The sequence below is a fragment of the Strongylocentrotus purpuratus genome, unplaced genomic scaffold (assembly GCF_000002235.5).
Source record: "Strongylocentrotus purpuratus isolate Spur 01 unplaced genomic scaffold, Spur_5.0 spur5_scaffold_1, whole genome shotgun sequence".
Taxonomy (NCBI): Eukaryota; Metazoa; Echinodermata; class Echinoidea; order Camarodonta; family Strongylocentrotidae; genus Strongylocentrotus; species Strongylocentrotus purpuratus.
The window spans coordinates 4604502-4628582 of record NW_022145594.1 but is presented as its reverse complement, the minus strand read 5'-3'; the positions used below and the strand labels follow the sequence as shown (position 1 = coordinate 4628582).

Genomic DNA, 24081 nt, shown 5'->3' with positions numbered 1-24081 from the left:
GTATTGATACTTCTCAAACCATTAGTTAGTTTACCATCATACTACTACCATGCCAGTATGCAATTATTTAATGTAGTGAGATAGATATATATTAAGTGATACTTATATAATGGCTTGTTGATCAGAAATGAAGAGGTATTAAAACAGCACGTTTGAACTAAATATCAATTAATGGCAATTAACTGATCGAGTCATTCACTGAGCTCTGCATTATAAGATTCAGAAATATAAAGCATAGGCCTATTACTTTTTAAATACTTCCTTCATAATGAACCCTTATATTACAACAGGGGGTTGGGGGGGGGGGGTTTTAAGCCAAAAAAACCTTACCCCCCCCCCCCCCCCCCCCCCCCCCCCCCCCCCCCCCCCCCCCCCCGGAGCCAAATTTCAAATTTTGAGACAAAAAAAAAAAGTGTCCTCTTACCCCAACCACTCCCCCCCCCAACCCCCTCCCCCCCCCCCCGAAATTTTCGCCCGATTTATAAATGTTAAACCCCCCCCCCCCCCCCCCCTTGAAAAAATCCTGCGTACGCGCCTGACAACAGACATGAACAAGGCTTGAGAGGTACTATACAGTGTTGGTAAAAGTGAAGAGGGTACATGTTTTGTTTTTGTTTTTTGGGTGGGGGGGGGGGGGGCGGATACTAGTATGGAAGTACATGTATCAGAAAAAACAGAAAAAGATTGCACCAGAAAGCCTGTATTTTGAGATATGTTAGTGTCCGGTGTAGTGTCAAGAGTAAAACTTAAAGATAAACTTGAGTTCTGGTAAAAAAAAAAAAAAAAATTCTCACAGAATCAAATGGAGTAATGAGCATAAAAAGATAAGGAAATCAAGGTTCGTAGCCCCAACACCATTTGTGTAGTCCCATGTAGATCTTTCTGTGTACCAAGACTGGGCCAAATTTATTATGATTTTGATGACTCCACAACCTTGCAGTACATGTACTTAAATGCTACATGATCAACTTTTTCTGATCCATTCCACGTACATCTTTTCTTTCACAATGCAATCGCATGACCAGAACTCAACTTTATCTTTAATTTCTCTAAAAGTGTTGATTTTCCATCATTGGCAAGTGTTTGTGACAACAAAACTATTTACAAAATTGAAAAACCTAGACATATATAGAAGAACAAAAATTAAGGAAAAATATATATGTAGATATAAGAGAGAAGAGAAAGACAAAATTTAGGTAGCTGGAACATATGGACCTACATGTAAGTTTGTCTAGACTATTCGCTAACGGTTTCATTGTAATTAATCGTGAAATTCCCTTCGCTTTTGTGTAAATCAAAAACGCCCCAGCCCCTTTTCCCCTTTCATAAAACTAGTCTTGATTCCAAGTTTATGTATTAATTTGTGCACCCTCCAACCACGTAGCCTGACCTGCTGACTGAGTCATAAGTGTAGTCTGCAGACAAGTCTTGAAAATACTCTAGTTTTCAAGATGGGAAAGACGATTATTGCTGAAAATGAAATCGAGGAATCTGTTTTGAAGTTCATTGATAAGAAGAGCTTCCAGTTTGGCCTGATTGTTGGGAAGGTAAGAGAAATTACGATGTTTGTTCGAGCCATATTGTGTCAATGCAGATTTATCTCAGTCCCATACGTTCAAAATTGTGTGGTGATATTGTCACTATAAAAAAACATTCGTTGTACTCTAGATAAATATAACTTAAACCTTGTTAGTTGTGTGAATGTAGCATGTTTGTTTCGATGTTTCAACTTGCTTTTGTATTCCTGTTATAGTCAGTTTATTTCTTGTAAATGTAGAAGGAAAGGCAGAGGATGACAATTGTTTTGGTGAGACAAAGAAATGTAAATCGGTGAACTGGTGAACAGGTGAATGATGAGATTCTGATCTGAAAATTTCTGTTCCATTTTTTTTTTTACTTATGACATTACTTTTTTTTTAAGGGTATTTCAGGTCATAATATTTAAGTTTTAAACTAATATTAATAACTAGTAAGGAACTAGTGAAATGTTATTGTCAGCTCATTCCTCAGCTGACATTACCCAAAATTTGCAAAAGTGCATGATGATGATTGATCTAAAAAAAAAAAAAATTGGAAGATTTTGTTATACAATTGAATTTACCCCGTCTCCTTGTAAAAGGTTGAGATATTCATGAAAGTTCTCCTCAGAAGAAACGTCACAGCCATGCTTGACCAACTACAATGGCCATCTCTGCAAGAAAGGAGAGCCTACATGTAGGTGAAGGTAGCGACACACATAGGAGCATCACTATCCTGGCTGTGTAGTAAAAGCTGTGCTTTGGATACTCAACATTTCAAACACCACTGTACAAAACTCAACTGATTTCACTCGAAATCGGTACTTTAGTGACAATTGATGACACCTAAATAGCAGTAAAATACATTTTTTTTAACTTACTGAAAAAAGAATCATTTAAAAATTCAAATTGTAAGTCTAGTGTCAAACTTTGCCTACAGCTGCATCGACATGATTGTGTACAGTCTATGCGAAATTGTGTGGTGTGTATGTTTGTGTATGGGTGTAGTAATACCTGCCTCACAGCAAGCATGCAGTGCTAGAGGTCAATACGCTTTGGCATTGACTCTCTATGCTTTGCTGGAGTGGGTAGCGATGATGTTCTGTATTAAGAACTCGCTGATATCAGTCCCCCAGACAGTTGTGACTCCATCAGTACTACCTGCTCCGCAAAGAGGCCATGACCAGAAACTCCTTAAATGCTATATTCAATTCAATTCGAATGAACATTTATTTTCTTCCAAACAATACAATTTATCAGTAGGAAAATAAATATACCGGTAATTAAAGAACTTGTATTACAAGGAAGAAGGTGCGAAACCCGATAAGCATTGCTTGTAATGGGTACTCCCGAATACATAAATACAATTAAAGTGAACTCTACATCTAAGGTGGTACTGGACAGGACCAATTGGTATATACGTCTAGACTTCCGTGGCATTGCAAACTGTTGACAAACATCACAACTGAGGGTGCAGAGTTCAAAAATCAAATAAAAAGGTACTCATTAATATACAGTGGGTTGCAGACATCATCAAATTTTTAGATGAAGTAGAACTACATCGACGCTCTAGTCTGCCTGTGTACAGCTGCGCTGAGTGAATTAACGATAACTTCTATCTTTTTTTTTATTGTATTAGTGTTCATCACAGAAGGATGCTGCTCTACACCTGATACCTACACCATGTGAAGAAGGAGACGATGGAGCAGCGAAAACCAGCCTTCTCTGGATGGCTTGTGTGATCAGTGGGTGGCTGAGCATGCCAGACAGGTATACAGTTAACCCTATTTAGCCCGGGCTATTTTGAAACTGCATAGCCCAGGGGGGGGCTTCTCAGGCCCCCCCCTGTGATCTCGGCCGTGAAACGCCCGATCGCCGCGAAAATTTGCATACATGTCAAGTGAAGTGTATAGAATACTATGGTAATTTCAATTTTTTTGAAAAATTCACTCATTTGCATATTTATGGTAATTTATGCAAATGAGGTCATTAAATTCACATTTTTGCCCATAAATCAGACATTATTCATATTTAAGCATTCTTTCTCACTACATATATTTGTTAGACCATTTGGAATAATAATACAACACAAAAATTTGAAAAACCAGGGTTATTCCTTATGTTATCTATTGTTTTGATAATTTCTTATGTATTTCTTTGTTTTTTTAACTTATGTATTTTATTGTTTTTGTTGTTTTATTTCATTTCCAACTATAATTCAACTATTTTGACCCCAAAATAAACACCTAAAATCTAAACAAGACCAAATAACCAATGTTTTACCTCTTTATTTGAAAAATGAGATTTCCATATGTTTTGTACACAAATCACAAAAATGAGCGATTTTCGGGCTGACATGCGAAGACAAAAGGACACGTGACTTTGTAATGGTAGGTCCGATTTTCGAAAAATTTCTTTCAAAAGTTGCGCAAGACTCGAAAGAAAAAAGTCACAAAATTTCAGTGCAAGATTTTCTTGCGTTAAAAAATTATCGCGAAAAATGTCGAGGGGGGGGCTTCTCAAGCCCCCCCCGGGCTAAATAGGGTTAAGCAGGGTGTTGATGAGGAAAAGGACAAAAGGAAGAATATTTAGAGAAAGAAAAGAATCCATAACAGTTTCATGCTTAAGTTCCAGCAGTTTCTTTATAATATTAAATTTACAAATATCTGAATTGGCTTCGTTTATTTTCAAGTGAAGAACATACAGCTTCTTTTAATGTTTTTAAACATGTGGAACTGATTTACTTCATTGGTTAGAGAAGAACAAGTTATTTGATAAGTAGGACAAATTATTAAAGTTTAAAAAGATGGACATGTCGGAAGCAAAGTTTTGATTTTTATTAAAGGTAATACAAAGTTTTGGGAAATTTTGAAAATTGGGTGGATAGTGATTCTTTACAATTTTGATATATTTGGATGCCCCTGTGGATGTATTAAAGCACTAGAAAATTTAGCCCCTAAAACACTTCTGCTTTCGAGAAAAATTGATTATAAAAATTTACCGGTGCTCCCGGTAAATTCTGATAAATTTCAAATAGCGCCTACGGCCGTACAATGGTAGCTGCGACCATGGAAATCTCAGAATATGTAGTTGTGATATATAATTTCCAAACGGGAATAGCTAATCGGTCGATTTCAGTCAAGAAGCGTCGTTTTATAGCTTAATTAATATCTTGACCTTGAGAGGGAGCTAATCAACATAAAGAGTTATTATTTACAATTTCATAACTTTAGACTCAATTTCAACTGCGACAACGATCACTGAATATGGTAGGATCGCATATGCTTCCAATATGTTCATTTGAACCGAATCCATGACCCCATCCCAAAAGTTTGTATTACCTTTAAGATTAGAAATTATACTTTCTGTTTTTCTCTTCCTCTCCCATGCTCAGGTGACATGCATGCTACCTGGTGGTATTGGAGTCATAGGCGTGTTCTACGTCTGCGCCCCTAACCAGGCGACGCCCGCAGCCACCAAAGCACGGCAAGCTCTCTTTGCAATCCACAAACTTCTAACCAAGAGACTTTTACTTGGCTTGGATTCTAGACAGGACAGCTTGGACTGGAGTCTGCTTCAGATCTGCAGTACAACCAGAAAGTATCCTTAATACTACTACTAGTCTAGTGGATAAGACAAATCACCAGACTGTAGATCACACCAACAATTTGTTTTTAGTAATTAGGGGATTTAAATTCAGATTTGGGGCAACCTTATGTCCTGTGATCTTGATATTATTGAGCATTGCCTTTAAAGACCGTCAATACTACTAGGCCAGAAGGGATTAGACCACACAGCGAGGTCACTGACAGGTGGCTATCTCATTAACTCAGCTCTCAACTAATATAAGAAAAAGAGGATCATGGGGGATCAACAGGCACCGATTGGGGAAGTTTTCTATATAGAGGGAGCAAGTAGCTACAAGTAGGACAGTGGGGCTTTAAAGGGACTTAGTAAGATTGTTCAGATGAGAGAAAACGGTGCTAAGGTAGTGACTTCAATGCTAGATGTACAATTAAAGATAATCTGAAAGTTTGAGTGACCATTATTAACAATAAAAATTGGGAAAAGCTGATCTGATCTATTCCTTAATTCTCCCAACTATATTATTACAATTTAATTACATTTTAGGTGACTGTAAATCGTTGCAAAGCAATGAATTGGCTCTATATACCATTCCAGACATTTAAGTGTTGACAGATTTTTTATAGCCTGTTTTACGACTTATTTTCAAGGAAAAACGGTTGGGAAAATTCAAAAATGGTTGGGAGAATTTATTGTTGATCACTGTAAGAAGGTGTTGACCAGTGACGCCTTCATAGAAAACTATAAATATCTTTGTGGTTTGAGGATTTTCTCAGGATTTTTTGCCTGTTAGAGGGTTAGTACAGTAGAAGGAATATAATAAGTAACATTTTATACAAAAATTACACAATTTTTTCATCAACCTTCAACAATGTTACCAAGTCACTTTAAAAGGAGTTTATAAAGAAAATGATAATGTGATGGCATCATTCTCTCCGAAGCAGGCTGGAGTGCATAATATGTACATTGTTGATTTTACTCTGCACGTGGGAACCATGTATTGTGCCGAACTACTTGACATCTTTGCCTAGCCGTAACTGATTTTTATGTGGATCATTGCCTATGCAGTGCAGGGAAAAATAATATTTATTTTTCGGGGGCTACTTTTCAAACTTGCCTGCATGAAATTAACACTCTAAAATTTGTTTTGCATTGAACTCTATGCAAATTTACAGGGGCTCTTTTCTATTTTTCAGGGGCTGTTTTGGGCATTTTGGGGGCTATTTTGCCCTGAGCCCCCAAGTATTTTTCACTGATGCAGTGTATCATCAAGATGTGTCAGTTGTACAAGACAAAAGTAGCCTGAATCTCTAATAAACGTTTCTTAGAAAATTTATCAAAAATCTATTATTTATAAGAAATATTTCATCCTAGGTTTCAGCTCTCTGTTCTTTAAGCAAAAAGAAGTAGTTTATTTTATTATGTGACCAGATGCTATTTTTGGAGAAATTATCATTACTAGGGATCTCCTCATCAATAATGTTTTGTTATTTTCGTTTTTTCATGTTCATTGCTAGCCATCTATTACTTTCACTTTTAATTCCTTAACCAACCTATCCAGAACTACATGTAAAACGATCAATGTCCTGGACCATAAGGTAGGCAGTCTTTCTCCAATTTACATCTCTCAAGTGTCATAATGTTATGATTGCCTCTTACTTATTTCATGGTAGCACTTTTAAAGGTACTATGTCCCTTTTGCAGCCAACCTCAAATTCTGTAGAACTTTGCAGGAATTATGAATATGTCATGTATGTCCTATCTGTGAAATTTAAACGTTAGCAGTGTCCTCATATTCAAATTATGCAAGGAAACCCGTTTACTTGCTAGACTTCACTGTCAGACACTATTGAGTGACTGACTGGCTTTTTTCTTCTTTGGTAATAACATACATGAAAAGAGTTGTAAAGGGTACATGAGCATTTGTCTACATCAATAACCCACTTCTTGTGATGGCCAAGATTAAACTGATTGAATCTTTGCGCAGCATAAAACGTATGACCATTCGATGCAATTGTCTGAAAATCAAGACTACGGGTATGACTTTTGGAGTTCTATAGCCCTAAAGTCGATTTGACAACTAATAGTCATTATTTTCCAACTTGAAGACATTTTCAAGCCCCACCTTTTTTAGGGAAGTTCTAAATAAGTATTATCTTTCAAATGCAGTTGGAATTTAACTTTTTCATTTTTTTGGCCTGCAAATGGGACATAGTACCTTTAAAGATAAAGACCAGTTCTAGTCATGCAATTGCATTGTAAAGAAACGTTGTGGAATAGATCAGAAAAGGTTGATCATCTAGCATATATACCGTAAGTATTGGTGTGTACTGCAAGTGTTCTGGAATCATCAAAATGATAAGAAATTGGCCCAGTCTTGGTAAAGTTACAAGCACTGTACACAGAAAGATGTTTATGGGACTACCGGTACGCGACACGTGCGTGATATCTATCGGGTCCAAATATATATAATAATTTACCAAATATATCAATTAGTAGGCGGTTTCTCGGCAAAATTTGTATGATCACGTATTAGTCAAAACATAATTTTTTACATGATTGGTAATAAGAGCTTCAATTTCATTTTTTGAAAGGGGGGCGTTTCCAAAACTGGTCTTTACCTTTAAACTCATAATCAAGGGTTTTCATTGGGTATTTGACACTGCTCAAGTATTCACTTGAATAGTGCTTTTAATACATCCACAGGGTCATTAAACATATTAGCATTTTGGGATTACCGACCAGACATTGTATAGCTTTCATGTTGCTTTTGGAAGACCATATTTTATAGTACACTCCGGCAGATATTTTTGAGTCTTTGAATTGTAAAAAAGTCATGCAAGGCCTGTTAGTTGGTTTTGTGTCCGTTAAATATATTGTTAGTGATGATGATCTACATAACATCCAAGCGGTGTCAAAATGTCTTTTCTCCTTGTGAACTGTTGCCCAATGAGGTGGAACAATATTCTAAGCTCAATTTCTCTCCATCCTTTATTAGCAATTTTGATTACGTCAATGTACAAACTATATACAACTTTGCAAGAAGCCTATGTGAGCTACAAAAAGTATTCAACATCCATAATGAAAATTTGAAATGAAATTAAACAACAGTTAACATGTAGTTTTTAAGCTCCTACCAACCCTTAAATTTGTTATGCAAGCTTTCATCCACTCCTGTGGACTTTCTCAAGCTAAGCAATCAGTCTGAGTCACACGTTTGCTTCGCTGCACTGCCTGGTGTCCTGCGATCACTGGACCAAACATCACTGGACTAAACAACAGTTGTAATAATAATAGTGATAATAATAATGATAATAAATGTAACTTATATGTATATCCCAAAATCCACTCTACCGAGTGCTCAAGGCGCATGTAGAAATAATTAAGAATTAAACAGAAGCGTTTTTACATGAATTTTTCAAATTATAGTGTAAAAATGTCCATATATTTTCCTATTGGCAGTGTACATCAAGGCCAGCAGATCTTAAGTACCAGACCAACCCTCATAAGTGGTCTACCATCAAGAGTACCCTTCGACTGGACATCGGAGTTCATCTCCCAGCAACGGTGGCAGACTGTAGCCAGTATAGTAAACAACTCACAGTAAGCAATTAGAGACAATATTTTGTATTATGAGCTATAAAAATCCACATTAAAGCCGCTCTGAAGTGTTTGGAGCTCCAAAAATTTGATGGCAAAATTTCACTTAAACTGTATCATAATGTGAAAGAAGATGTCATTTAAGACACTTTTCTGCAAGGATTTTCAAAAACAAATGTGTTTGAAGTCAAATATTGATGAAAGACTTCAAAATTTTGGTTTTCTACGTGCAACAGAAAACCCAAGTTATGTATTTTTTATCAATATTTTTTTTGGGAACTTTTGCAGAAGTGTCATAAATGGCATCCTTTTTTCACATTATGATACAATGTGTGTGAAATTTGTGATCAAATTTTTGGCAAATTTGGGGTTCCCAACACTTTAAGAGGGGCTTTACCTGTAATTGTTATTATTATGAACATGCATGTCTGATGTAAAAAGATTTATTTAGACTAGATTTTGGATACCATCTACATTTTTAGGTGAGAGTTGGATTCCATTATGGATGCAAGGTTTTAGTGAATTTTTCCAAAGATGATAACAAAATTGCAAATTACTTTGGTACCTCGTGCCATAAATATCCTTTAATTATGTTGTGAAATTCAACATTAACTGTCTTGCAAGATATCCTCCATATTGTAGCCAATGATTATACTTAAATTAAGAGGACAAAGACTTATTTAGATTATTTCCATCTTAAAGCTTATCCATGAAATTATATCTAAATTTGTCATTATGTTATCAGTTTTTGCGTTTCCGTGAACTTTGTATCCAAGTTTGCAATGGTACATTCACAATCATGCCCCATATCCCTTTAAGTGCATTTCTGTGCGTTCCTTCCAGGCTCGACTATCCCCAATCACCAGAATGATTGAGGATGCAGTAGCTTTGGTGGATGGGCAAATCAGAGCCGGATCAGAGCCGCTTGAAAACACAGCATCTAAGGTGAGAGTGCTGAAGGTCCTTGACCCCTCTTTCAATGTCAAAGGTCAAGTGTTTTGAGTAGCAGAAAGAAACAAAGTCGTGAAAATGATAATGATGATCATTATGTTCTGAATTCAAAATTGTTTTGTTCTTGATACTACAGTGTATGTCTGTAAGCTGTTTATAGATATACCTCATATGAGTCTTGCCTCCACCAAAAATGTGGGCAAATTCTGAACTAGTGTTCTGACATTGTTCTGGCAACATTTTTTTTTTCCAGCTGTATTTTGATTTAGGATATGTACTGTATGTGTCTAGAGTCTGGGTTGCAATTTGAATTATGTTAGGTTTAGTGAAAGGGTAAAGGGTTCATTAAGTATTTGGTATGGCATTGAAGATTTGAAAACGATTGAAAAACTGAGTCAAGTTTTGCCTCACAATCAAGGATCAACTTTGGCTTGGAAGTTTGCAATCTGTCTTCAAGCATTTCCAGAATGATACAAACTGCCATTTCCATTACGAGACAGTTCATAGTACGTTTACCTTGAAGTTGTTTCTCCTTTGATATTACCCTTGCAGAAGAAGTCTGGTAAGAAGGGCAGTGGAGGCTCAAGCGAAGGTGGAATACACACAGTGGAGCTCCTAACAGATAAGGTAATGATTTGAAATAAATGGTACCATGTTCAGACCTAGTTCAGAGAGGAACTGTTGAAATCTTAACAAAACATTATGTAATTTTAATGATATTAGATTATTGTGACATGCATCTAAAATACAATGTATCTGAACTTGTCTCTATGCTCTTCCAAAGAGGTTTGGGTTATTGCCCTGGCCTAGCAGCTCTGATCAATTGGTGACATATTCATGGCATTTGTTCTAACTATTTATTTCTCCCGGGTCGAATATAGAATATGTAGATGGTTTGAACATTGTGATCAATAGCCCGCTGACTTATCAACTACACTTATGTTGCCATCCAGAAATTTGTTCTGCCTGTATCCACAAAATTATCATGGGAAGGTTTTATAAATTACCTTCATAAGTTTTAATTTATTTAACTATTGACCTCTGGAAATGGGTTGCCCCTGTATTCAACTTACAGGCATGAGGGAACTCGGTACAGTATAACTGCAAAGATCCACATGAATAGATCAAAGCTTGCATTAAGGTTGATAGATCTGTATGAATGTACCTTGTATACACTTGTCATGGTGAATTTTAACTGTAAGTAGGAATATATTCTATCAATAGAAATTGTTTGTATTTTAATTCTTCATTTTTGTCAGAACGACTTAAGCAGTAAATCCAAAGACGTGGAGAGGGGAACAGTTCAAGCACAAGTATACATCACAGGAACCATGTCTGCAAGAGCATTTGTGGATCCAAAGGCAACTATAGATGAAGCTGTGCAGGTATGTTTCTAAACTTCCCTCTGTTATCTTGTTAATATTATTATCATCCTCACCATCAGCATCATAATCATCATCACCTCCCCCACAATAACCATCCTCCTCCTCATCATCATAACCATTATCATCATCACCGTCTTTTCCGTCACCCCTACATCATCACCATCTTTTCCATCACCCCCTTCATGATCACCAATATCACCATCACCATCACCATCATTATCATAATCATCACCATCATTATCATCATCATCATCATCATCACCACCATCATCATCATCACCACGACCACCATCATCATCACCATCATCATCACCACTATCACCATCATCATCACCATCATTATCATCATCATCATCACCACCATCATCATATCACCACCATCATCATCATCATCATAACTAGCATCATCACCATAATCATCATCATCACCACCATCATCATCACCATCATCATCATCATTATCCTCATCATCATCATCATCGCTATACCATCATCATCATCATCACCATCATCATCATCATCATCATCATCATCATCATCATCATCATCATCATCATCATCATCAATGTCGTCATCCCTATACCATCATCACCATCATCACCATCATCATCATCATCATCATCATCACCTTATCATTATCATCACCATCATCACCATCATCATCATCGCCATCACATCATCATCATCACCATCATCATCATCATCATCATCATCATCATAATAATCATCATCATCATCACCTTATCATTATCATCACCATCATCACCATCATCATCATCGCCATCACATCATCAACATCATCATCATCATCATCACTAATGTCACCATCAGTATCGAGACTGAAGTCTTTCATGCGCTCATTTCCATGTCATTGTTGGTCATACAGTTTTTGAGCAACGCCTGGCTGGAATGCTCCCTAGGGAGTGGAGATTGTGCGCTCAGTGTGTGCGGGCAAGCACTGAATCCCATGACCAGGGTAATAGTATATCTCTAAAGCGCTTAGAGACATGGCGCTATATAAAAGCTGAATATCTTAATGACAACTTCCAAATATATATACCAACTCGTAATCTTCCTTCAGCAACTGACATGTAAACTTATCATTCCCAAATCTAGACTCTCAGCAGCTGAAAAATGTTTTGCAGTAGCTGCATCAAAGACTTGGAACAGCATCCCTCTTCCCATAAGGAACATTACCTGTCTTGCCACCTTCAAAAGATCCCTCAAAACTCACCTTTTTCTCCAATGATCTATGTGATATACTTCCTGTACTGTACATTTTTGTCCTCTTTTTATATATCTGTATTTGTAAGTGCTATGGTACTTATTGTTTTTAGTGCTCCTAAATATTTGATATTATTATTATTATTCTTAATATTTGTATTATTATGATTCCCCTGCAGGCTATCAAAGAGGACCTCCTGCGTACAGTCCATGCTAGGTTTGACCTCTTAGCCAGTGACCTTAGACAGAGCAGCGGAGACGAGGAGCTCAAAGAAACACAGATTGGTAATATATATATATAAGTCAGAATATTGCATGTAGGGGGTCTAGAAATGTCCATACGGCCTAAACATAATAGATGCTGTATCGCCCTTTAGGTTCCAACACATAAGTCGGTCGGTCAGAAATCTTTTTCTTTCTTTTTTTTTCTTTTTTATTACTCCCTCTTTGGGCTGATATTTCTCAGTTTTGAATGCTTTAATACATTTTTTCCCCCAAAACAGTAAAAAAAAAAAAGGCAATACAACTTCTTCTTTTTTTAGGCCTAATGCCAGTAGTCATAGGGATTTGGCATGGTTCTTGGTTCTGATTTCGGGATTAATTATATCTCCTCAAATTAAATGAATCCCCCTCAAATACTCCTATTTCGTTCATTGAATCATTATACAAATAGTGGATGGCCATGAGTGCAATGGTACAAGACTTTGCACGAGGTGAAAGATAAGAGACGGTATATTCAACGAGGCGCAGCCGAGTTGAATGGAGCGTCTCATCTTTCACCGGATGCAAAATCTTGTTCAAAATACACGGGGGCGATGGGCGATTCGCCCCCGTGAGCTCCATAATCACCCCCGTCAGGTTGCCTACGGGGGCAATTGCAAAATTAAAAATCGCCCCTGTGGAATTATAAAACAAAGATTATATTTTTATGCCTCCGTTACGAAGTAGCCGGAGGCATTATGTTTTCGGGTTGTCCGTACGTCCGTACGTACGTCCCGTTCTCGTGATCGCGTTATCTGAAGAACTGGTTGATGGATTCCTGCCAAACTTTGGTCATGTATGTATCTTGTAGAGCCGATGAACTGATTAGATTTTGGGGTTACGAGGTCAAAGGTCAAAGGTCACAGGGCTCATTATGTATGCAAAACGAGCTCGTGATCGCATTATCTGAAGAACTGGTTGATGGATTCCTGCCAAACTTTGGTCATGTATGTATCTTCAATTCTTGTAGAGCCGATGAACTGATTAGATTTTGGGGTCACGAGGTTAAAGGTCAAAGGTCACAGGGCTCATTATGTATGCAAAACGAGCTCGTGATCGCATTATCTGAAGAACCGATTGATAGATTGCTGACAAACTTAGGTCATGTATGTTACTTGCAAAGCCGAAAAACTGATTAGATTTTGAGGTCACGAGGTCAAAGGTCAAAGGTCACAGGGCTCATTATGTATGCAAAACGAGCTCGTGATCGCATTATCTGAAGAACCGATTGAGAGATTGCTGACAAACTTAGGTCATGTATGTTACTTGCAAAGCAGTCGAAGTTCCATCTAGTCTTATATAACTTTAACACAAAATTGAATATCAATTTTCAAACCTTAAACCAATGAAATGGAACTTAGATGGCGCTTTCTCTCCCATCTCTATGAGTATTACCGATACAAACAACGGAAGCTCGCAGTGCACAGCTATTGCGGCCGTCATACTGCGCCGGTAGTACCGGTGTGCACACTGACGCCCAATATCTGCTGGAGCTGGAGACGATCGCGCAAGGACTGAAACATGAAGAAGTTTTTCGTTGTGAAAAGTGTGAATCCTCTGAAATCTGGTTGTTCTAAAAGACCAGCAAATAATGTAACTCAACCAATAAATCAATATTGAGAAGAAGATCAGCAAAGATGTTGCAGGGGCGGATCTAGGCGGTTTAGGGGGTTTAACCCCACGATCCCCCTTGGGCTGCCAAGTGAAAATGTGATGTGCATAGAAAAATGCTATTATGTGTCCAGACCTACACAGTAGTAGTAGATGTCAGTAGATGCCAGGAAAACATCACTAACGGGGGTTGAAAATAGCACCAAAAAATCGCCTCGCCGCTCTGCGGCCCGTGGACGATGCTCCACATATGTTAGTATAATCCTCGTCTGAATTCAGTTTCCCCCCTGCTGCGCAAAGCGCGGAAGCTTTTACGTTTTATTAAATCATTAGAGAAAGAAGGTGATTCGTTGCCTGTCTCGACTCTTAAACTTCGTCTGAATTTAGTTTCCCCCCCCCCCCCCGCGCAAAGCGCGAAAGCTTTGACGTTTCATTTAAATTATTAAAGTACCGTCTCGACTTGGCTCAAGGGTTTTAGGCACTAAATTACAGTCAGCTGAGTATTAAGGGGCCCGTCTTAGGGCCCTCGGTTGGGTTCAGGGCCAGAGCCCCGGAAGCTCAGGCGTTTAAATACGGTTAATACCTTATTTTGTTGTGACACTGGCAGTTAACTATTTTTTCTTTCTTGTTCGCTTTCTTTCCATTTCTCTTTAAATACTATTTCAAAAAAAGTGAAGGGGGGGGGGGGGGAGGGACCTCGAGGCTCCCGATCCCCGCCGTTCCGCGGGCCCTGACGTGTAGGCATCTCTAGAAGCATATTTTTTGCCTGGCTGTTAATTTAGGAATTTGTCATTTTACAACAAACGCATAAAAAAGTATAATTTACTAAAAAATCTCAGATAATTTTGTCATTTCAGCATTATGTGTAAACCACTGTCATGGAATTAGAAATAAACCATGTTTGAATTTTATTTCCCCCGATCCCCCTCCCCAATCAGTATGCCAGTGCCCCCCCCCCCCCCCCTGATTTACACTTTGGTGGCAACTGATCTCCCCTACCTTTTTTCTTTCTCTTTTTTTTTCTTTCCCTTTCTCTCCTCTTTCCCTTTCCCTTCCCTTCCTTCTTTCTCTCTTTTAGGTTTGATGGGGGGGGGGGGGGGGGGGGTGGGGGAGGCAAAGTCCTTTCGGCCCCCACCCTTCTCCACACGTTGCTGGGGGGATTAACCGCAACTGATCCATCTCCCCTTCTTTTCACCCTTTTTTTTCTTCTTCCTCTTTTTTGGTCCCTTTTAGCTCTCCTTTTTTCCTTCCTTCTCTCTCTCTTTTTTTTAGCGGGGGCGGGGGGAGGCATGGGGCCTTTTGCCCCACCCCCGTCCGCAACTTGTTGGCGGGAAAATTGCAACTGATATCCCCCTTCTTTTCTTTACTTCTTCCTCACTTTTCCTTCTCTTTATGTCCTCTTCAGTGAGTGACTGGTCCCTCAAAAAATAGTGCTAAGCCAGTCACAGAGAATTCATGATTTCAACTGATACCTGTCAGTGCATTGTAAATTTGATTTTTCTTCAAATTTCATTTAAAAATCTTGTCATATTTGACAAATATGGTGCATTGGCATATGGGCTATGGTTGGAGCGTTGGATGCGTTGAACAGCGTTGGTGTATTATGTGGATTTATCATATTCATATTCTGAATATTTTCAGCGAATTGAATAATATTGAAATGGATGCAATTTATAGTTATACTCGATAATTCTTACTTAACATATTCTCTCTCTCTCTCTCTCCCTGTCTTGCATAAAGAAAATAAAATAATATTTTGCCTTGATTAAGAAAAATTGAAAATGTTATCAGTATTAAACAGGGAGAAGGAAAGGGGAGGAAATTAATCAAAACAAACATTGAAGAATCCAATTCAGTGTTTTGTGATGCATAAGAATGAAAGTACATTAAAAGGTGAAATAATAAATTGAAGAGCGATGATGAATCAATTCTTTGACGTTGATTGATTGAATAAAAAATAATGAAACAATATGGTCTGAAGGTCATATATCTTTGAATGTTAGAAAGTTTCATCCACCATCGTGTTGTTTTGAACACTATTTGCAATTTAATTTTTAATGCGGTGACTTGTCGGTTACGAGCAGAAGGTCATTTCAGGCTTCTATATTCGAAAATACCATCAACAGATATCTGGATAGAGACACTTTGTCACATCAAGCTAGGAGAAAGTATATCATCATCTCACAGAATTCTACTCGAACACCGCATCGGAATTCTTTTCGCCCTTTTTTTTTCTTCTTCCTCTTTTTTGGTCTCTGTTAGCTCTCCTTTTTTCCTTTTCCTTCCTTCTCTCTCTCTCTTTTTTAGCGGGGGCGGGGGGAGGCAAAGGCCTTTTGCCCCACCCCCGTCCGCAACTTGTTGGCGGGAAAATTGCAACTGATATCCCCCTTCTTTTCTTTACTTCTTCCTCAATTTTCCTTCTCTTTATGTCCTCTTCAGTGACTGGTCTCTCAAAAAATAGTGCTAAGCCAGTCACAGAGAATTCATGATTTCAACTGATGCCTGTCAGTGCATTGTAAATTTGATTTTTCTTCAAATTTCATTTAAAAATCTTGTCATATTTGATAAATATGGTGCATTGGCATATGGGCTATGGTTGGAGCGTTGGATGCGTTGAACAGCGTTGGTGTATTATGTGGATTTATCATATTCATATTCTGAATATTTTCAGCGAATTGAATAATATTGAAATGGATGCAATTTATAGTTATACTCGATAATTCTTACTTAACATATTCTCTCTCTCTCTCTCTCCCTGTCTTGCATAAAGAAAATATGAAAATAATATTTTGCCTTGATTAAGAAAAATTGAAAATGTTATCAGTATTAAACAGGGAGAAGGAAAGGGGAGGAAATTAATCAAAACAAACATTGAAGAATCCAATTCAGTGTTCTTTCGTGATGCATAAAAATGAAAGTACATTAAAAGGTGAAATAATAAATTGAAGAGCGATGATGAATCATTTCTTTGACGTTGATTGATTGAATAAAAAATAATGAAACAATATGGTCTGAAGGTCATATATCTTTGAATGTTAGAAAGTTTCATCCACCATCGTGTTGTTTTGAACACTATTTGCAATTTAATTTTTAATGCGGTGACTTGTCGGTTACGAGCAGAAGGTCATTTCAGGCTTCTATATTCGAAAATACCATCAACAGATATCTGGATAGAGACACTTTGTCACATCAAGCTAGGAGAAAGTATATCATCATCTCACAGAATTCTACTCGAACACCGCATCGGAATTCTTTTCGCCCTTTTTTTTTCTTCTTCCTCTTTTTTGGTCTCTGTTAGCTCTCCTTTTTTCCTTTTCCTTCCTTCTCTCTCTCTCTTTTTTAGCGGGGGCGGGGGGAGGCAAAGGCCTTTTGCCCCACCCCCGTCCGCAACTTGTTGGCGGGAAAATTGCAACTGATATCCCCCTTCTTTTCTTTACTTCTTCCTCAATTTTCCTTCTCTTTATGTCCTCTTCAGTGACTGGTCTCTCAAAAAATAGTGCTAAGCCAGTCACAGAGAATTCATGATTTCAACTGATGCCTGTCAGTGCATTGTAAATTTGATTTTTCTTCAAATTTCATTTAAAAATCTTGTCATATTTGATAAATATGGTGCATTGGCATATGGGCTATGGTTGGAGCGTTGGATGCGTTGAACAGCGTTGGTGTATTATGTGGATTTATCATATTCATATTCTGAATATTTTCAGCGAATTGAATAATATTGAAATGGATGCAATTTATAGTTATACTCGATAATTCTTACTTAACATATTCTCTCTCTCTCTCTCTCCCTGTCTTGCATAAAGAAAATATGAAAATAATATTTTGCCTTGATTAAGAAAAATTGAAAATGTTATCAGTATTAAACAGGGAGAAGGAAAGGGGAGGAAATTAATCAAAACAAACATTGAAGAATCCAATTCAGTGTTCTTTCGTGATGCATAAAAATGAAAGTACATTAAAAGGTGAAATAATAAATTGAAGAGCGATGATGAATCATTTCTTTGACGTTGATTGATTGAATAAAAAATAATGAAACAATATGGTCTGAAGGTCATATATCTTTGAATGTTAGAAAGTTTCATCCACCATCGTGTTGTTTTGAACACTATTTGCAATTTAATTTTTAATGCGGTGACTTGTCGGTTACGAGCAGAAGGTCATTTCAGGCTTCTATATTCGAAAATACCATCAACAGATATCTGGATAGAGACACTTTGTCACATCAAGCTAGGAGAAAGTATATCATCATCTCACAGAATTCTACTCGAACACCGCATCGGAATTCTTTTCGCCCTTTTTTTTTCTTCTTCCTCTTTTTTGGTCTCTGTTAGCTCTCCTTTTTTCCTTTTCCTTCCTTCTCTCTCTCTCTTTTTTAGCGGGGGCGGGGGGAGGCAAAGGCCTTTTGCCCCACCCCCGTCCGCAACTTGTTGGCGGGAAAATTGCAACTGATATCCCCCTTCTTTTCTTTACTTCTTCCTCAATTTTCCTTCTCTTTATGTCCTCTTCAGTGACTGGTCTCTCAAAAAATAGTGCTAAGCCAGTCACAGAGAATTCATGATTTCAACTGATGCCTGTCAGTGCATTGTAAATTTGATTTTTCTTCAAATTTCATTTAAAAATCTTGTCATATTTGATAAATATGGTGCATTGGCATATGGGCTATGGTTGGAGCGTTGGATGCGTTGAACAGCGTTGGTGTATTATGTGGATTTATCATATTCATATTCTGAATATTTTCAGCGAATTGAATAATATTGAAATGGATGCAATTTATAGTTATACTCGATAATTCTTACTTAACATATTCTCTCTCTCTCTCTCTCCCTGTCTTGCATAAAGAAAATATGAAAATAATATTTTGCCTTGATTAAGAAAAATTGAAAATGTTATCAGTATTAAACAGGGAGAAGGAAAGGGGAGGAAATTAATCAAAACAAACATTGAAGAATCCAATTCAGTGTTCTTTCGTGATGCATAAAAATGAAAGTACATTAAAAGGTGAAATAATAAATTGAAGAGCGATGATGAATCATTTCTTTGACGTTGATTGATTGAATAAAAAATAATGAAACAATATGGTCTGAAGGTCATATATCTTTGAATGTTAGAAAGTTTCATCCACCATCGTGTTGTTTTGAACACTATTTGCAATTTAATTTTTAATGCGGTGACTTGTCGGTTACGAGCAGAAGGTCATTTCAGGCTTCTATATTCGAAAATACCATCAACAGATATCTGGATAGAGACACTTTGTCACATCAAGCTAGGAGAAAGTATATCATCATCTCACAGAATTCTACTCGAACACCACATCGGAATTCTTTTCGCCCTTTTTTTTTTCTTCTTCCTCTTTTTTGGTCTCTTTTAGCTCTCCTTTTTTCCTTTTGCTTCCTTCTCTCTCTCTTTTTTTTAGTGGGGGCGGGGGGAGGCAAAGGCCTTTTGCCCCACCCCCGTCCGCAACTTGTTGGCGGGAAAATTGCAACTGATATCCCCCTTCTTTTCTTTACTTCTTCCTCAATTTTCCTTCTCTTTATGTCCTCTTCAGTGACTGGTCTCTCAAAAAATAGTGCTAAGCCAGTCACAGAGAATTCATGATTTCAACTGATGCCTGTCAGTGCATTGTAAATTTGATTTTTCTTCAAATTTCATTTAAAAATCTTGTCATATTTGATAAATATGGTGCATTGGCATATGGGCTATGGTTGGAGCGTTGGATGCGTTGAACAGCGTTGGTGTATTATGTGGATTTATCATATTCATATTCTGAATATTTTCAGCGAATTGAATAATATTGAAATGGATGCAATTTATAGTTATACTCGATAATTCTTACTTAACATATTCTCTCTCTCTCTCTCTCCCTGTCTTGCATAAAGAAAATATGAAAATAATATTTTGCCTTGATTAAGAAAAATTGAAAATGTTATCAGTATTAAACAGGGAGAAGGAAAGGGGAGGAAATTAATCAAAACAAACATTGAAGAATCCAATTCAGTGTTCTTTCGTGATGCATAAAAATGAAAGTACATTAAAAGGTGAAATAATAAATTGAAGAGCGATGATGAATCATTTCTTTGACGTTGATTGATTGAATAAAAAATAATGAAACAATATGGTCTGAAGGTCATATATCTTTGAATGTTAGAAAGTTTCATCCACCATCGTGTTGTTTTGAACACTATTTGCAATTTAATTTTTAATGCGGTGACTTGTCGGTTACGAGCAGAAGGTCATTTCAGGCTTCTATATTCGAAAATACCATCAACAGATATCTGGATAGAGACACTTTGTCACATCAAGCTAGGAGAAAGTATATCATCATCTCACAGAATTCTACTCGAACACCACATCGGAATTCTTTTCGCCCTTTTTTTTTCTTCTTCCTCTTTTTTGGTCTCTTTTAGCTCTCCTTTTTTCCTTTTGCTTCCTTCTCTCTCTCTCTTTTTTTTAGTGGGGGCGGGGGGAGGCAAAGGCCTTTTGCCCCACCCCCGTCCGCAACTTGTTGGCGGGAAAATTGCAACTGATATCCCCCTTCTTTTCTTTACTTCTTCCTCAATTTTCCTTCTCTTTATGTCCTCTTCAGTGACTGGTCTCTCAAAAAATAGTGCTAAGCCAGTCACAGAGAATTCATGGTTTCAACTGATGCCTGTCAGTGCATTGTAAATTTGATTTTTCTTCAAATTTCATTTAAAAATCTTGTCATATTTGATAAATATGGTGCATTGGCATATGGGCTATGGTTGGAGCGTTGGATGCGTTGAACAGCGTTGGTGTATTATGTGGATTTATCATATTCATATTCTGAATATTTTCAGCGAATTGAATAATATTGAAATGGATGCAATTTATAGTTATACTCGATAATTCTTACTTAACATATTCTCTCTCTCTCTCTCTCCCTGTCTTGCATAAAGAAAATATGAAAAATATTGCAACTCATATCCCCCTTCTTTTCTTTACTTCTTCCTCAATTTTCCTTCCCTTTATCTCCTCTCTTCCTTTTTTCTTTCCATTTCCTTCCTTCAGACAAGACGAGGTTCTGGCCCCCTCCCAGAGTAAGAAGCAATTGCAAATTTAGAACCAATTTAGACGCATTTTCAGGCACTTCCTGGAGTAATATGACTTAAAATTGCTTTCTCCTACCCCTTCCAAGAGTAGGGATCTTTTGCAATTTGAGAACCACATTTGGCACATTAATATCCACCGGCACTTCATGGAGAAAAAAGAGGCCCTCTGATCACTGTAGTTAGAAGTTAGAGAAAAGTGATCTGTCACGTCGTGAGACATTGTATAAATTATGCTTTGATGCCGCACAATGCACAAAGACGGTGGTCCAGTACTTCACCAGTAGTACTTGCAAAAATTATCTCGAGTGTATAAACTGTGTCGTTATCAGGGGCGTCGCTAGATCTTTTTCAGTGGGGGAGGGGGGGGGGGAGGGTGTAGAGGCCGCCGATTACCGACAAAACGGCTCACCAATATTATTACCGACAAATATAAAAATGCCAATGTCCAATTGTCTACAAATTTAACCCTTTAAACCCGGGGCCAGGAACTAAGTTATTTTTCAGTTTCCCCCTCCTGCGCAAAGCGCGGAAGCTTTGACACTTAAATTATTAGAGAAAGAAGACGATCCGTTGTACTATTCTCGATTCTTAATTCTTGTTTCGCCCCACCCGCGCAAGGCGCAGGAGCTATGACGTTTCATTTAATTATTAGAGAAAGAAGACGATTCATTGTACCGGTCCCGACTCTTAATCCTTGTCTGAATTCAATCCCCCCCCCCCCCCCCACTGGGCCCCTTAACGGTATATGTGCAGTGTTACATGATGTAAGTATGGAACGCTCGTTCGCAAATCTGTGCATGCTCAGCCCGAGTGATGAGTAGCATGTTATCTCTCGACAGTGCTTTGCACAGTAGCTTCTGGAAAGGAATTAGTGTTACTGTTAGTGGCCACTATAAGGCCCTTAGTGACTTGCAAGTAATAATGGAGAAACTATAGCATTTTGTTGAAACTTTGTGATATCACGAACATTTATACATTCCTTGTGAAAATAAGTCATGGTTCAATTTTATTTGGAGGGGCTGGTGCCCCCCAAGCCCCACCCCCCCCCCCCCCCCCCACCAGTACGCCAGTGTTGCACACACATGATTGCTGCAGTCGCGTCGTATAAAAAAAATGTAGTCATATTATACCCGATTGGCCCCGAGTCAGGCCACAGGAAAGACACATATTCTTGTCGTGCTACACCCCCTTTAACATTTTTGTCATGCTTGTCTTTTCAGCTCCACCAGCAGTCATAGCTACACCCAGACGCATCTATGCTAGACTCCGCACCAGCCCCATCCTGGTGTCTGACTATGCCTTTGCAGAGGAGGAGACTGGGGAGATAGCAGAGAGAATGTCAGAACTCCTGGACGTGGAGGTTAGCGAGGAGGATCTGGATCTGGACACTGAGGCATTACCAGGTAATGAGTAGTCTGAATACACAGACCCTATTTTGTCACTTAAGATTTTTTCAAAGTGTCTTGAGCTTAGCCTAATTTTATCATTTTGTGGCTGTTATAAGTACTGGGCCCCATCTTATAAAGTTCAAGACACTATGAAATAAAGTCATTTAAGCAACAAAAGTGACAAAATGTCTTGAAGTTTGCATAATTTGATCGGTCTGTGGCCGTTATAAGTACTGGGCCCCATCTTTTTATAAAGAGTTACGATTGATCCAAATCAATCCCAAGTCCTCTAATCGCAAGTTTGCAGTTTCCTATCTCTTCATATGCACATAGTTGAGATTTATAACAATCACAAATAAGTTGCAATTTATATTTACTCTTTATAAGGCGGGGTCCAGATCTGTATTATTCATCATAAACATGCTTAGTTCTAGTTTTCTGAATGCTTGAGGCAAGCTATGGCTATGAATGCATAAAACTGGATTGCCTTATTTGATGGTTGTTGCTGATGTCAATAAATGTATATCAACCATGACGTTGATGTTTAATTGCTGTATATGCATTCTTTGCTAATGCTTCCTTGTATGTGAAAAACAGAAATGCCTGCTTGTTGGTACAGAAAGGCACAGTGATTTCAATAGTAGAAATAACACACAGCATGTGACCGGCTTTTACCCACCTTTAATGAAACACTCATCATCCAAAATATACCAACATTTGTCTGGCAGAATTTCAGTGTCTTAGAAACTCGCTTAGTCCATTTATATCTTACAATGTGCATTTGAACATGAATATGGAAAATGTGCTGCAAAAAGAGCTTTAATATTCCAATTAAAGGGCCACTCTAACCAAAAGGGCTAAAAAATGGAAAAAAAGACATGTAGGAAATTTTTTGATGGAGAATCAGAACATGACAATTCCGGACATGCTGGCAATGCATCAACGTGACTGTATTACTTATTTTGTTAAGGGACGTAGCCCAGCAAGCGTGAGAACTATGAAAAATGGATGGCTATTATCCAGGGCTCAAATTAAATTTTTGTCCACGGGGGCTCTTCCAAAAAAAAAGACCCCCCGTGAGCCTTCTCACAGGGGCTCTTTTAGTGCTGACGGGGGCTCTTATTTTAAGACAAATTTCCATTGGATTGGTATTTTATCATAATCATTTATTTAAGTCGGCATTTTCCCTCTTAGAAATTAACTTGTTACATAGCTGTATACTTTATCCCCGTGATCAGTGGCGGATCTAGAGGGGGCCCGGGGGCCGCCCCTCCCCCCCCCTTGGAAAAAAGAAGGGGGGAAAGGGGAAGATTTTTTTTTTTTGAACAAAAAGTGTTCCTTTCCCGCTTGTATCACAGAGAAACAACAGTTTAAGTTAAGTCTAACGTTAACGTTAATTTGTTATAAAAATGTAAAAAGTAAAATCAGACGGTTTTCATGGTTAGACCAAGTAATTGAGAAAAAAAAGGTTTACCTGTCACTGAGACCA

General features: G+C 37.9%; 1 protein-coding gene across 1 annotated transcript in view; it reads left to right on the top strand.

Annotated features, from left to right (window-relative positions):
- Positions 1 to 1364: 1364 nt before the first annotated feature.
- LOC582585 (protein odr-4 homolog) overlaps positions 1365 to 24081 on the top strand; it is a 35001-nt gene continuing 12284 nt past the window's right edge. Inside the window, exons 1-10 of the mRNA XM_030977548.1 lie at positions 1365 to 1547; positions 3157 to 3287; positions 4912 to 5117; positions 6664 to 6700; positions 8565 to 8705; positions 9546 to 9647; positions 10206 to 10280; positions 10913 to 11038; positions 12442 to 12547; positions 22425 to 22607. Coding sequence (XP_030833408.1) covers positions 4921 to 5117; positions 6664 to 6700; positions 8565 to 8705; positions 9546 to 9647; positions 10206 to 10280; positions 10913 to 11038; positions 12442 to 12547; positions 22425 to 22607 — 967 coding nt within the window. The 5' untranslated portion in view covers positions 1365 to 1547; positions 3157 to 3287; positions 4912 to 4920. The remainder of the gene's footprint in view (positions 1548 to 3156; positions 3288 to 4911; positions 5118 to 6663; positions 6701 to 8564; positions 8706 to 9545; positions 9648 to 10205; positions 10281 to 10912; positions 11039 to 12441; positions 12548 to 22424; positions 22608 to 24081) is intronic.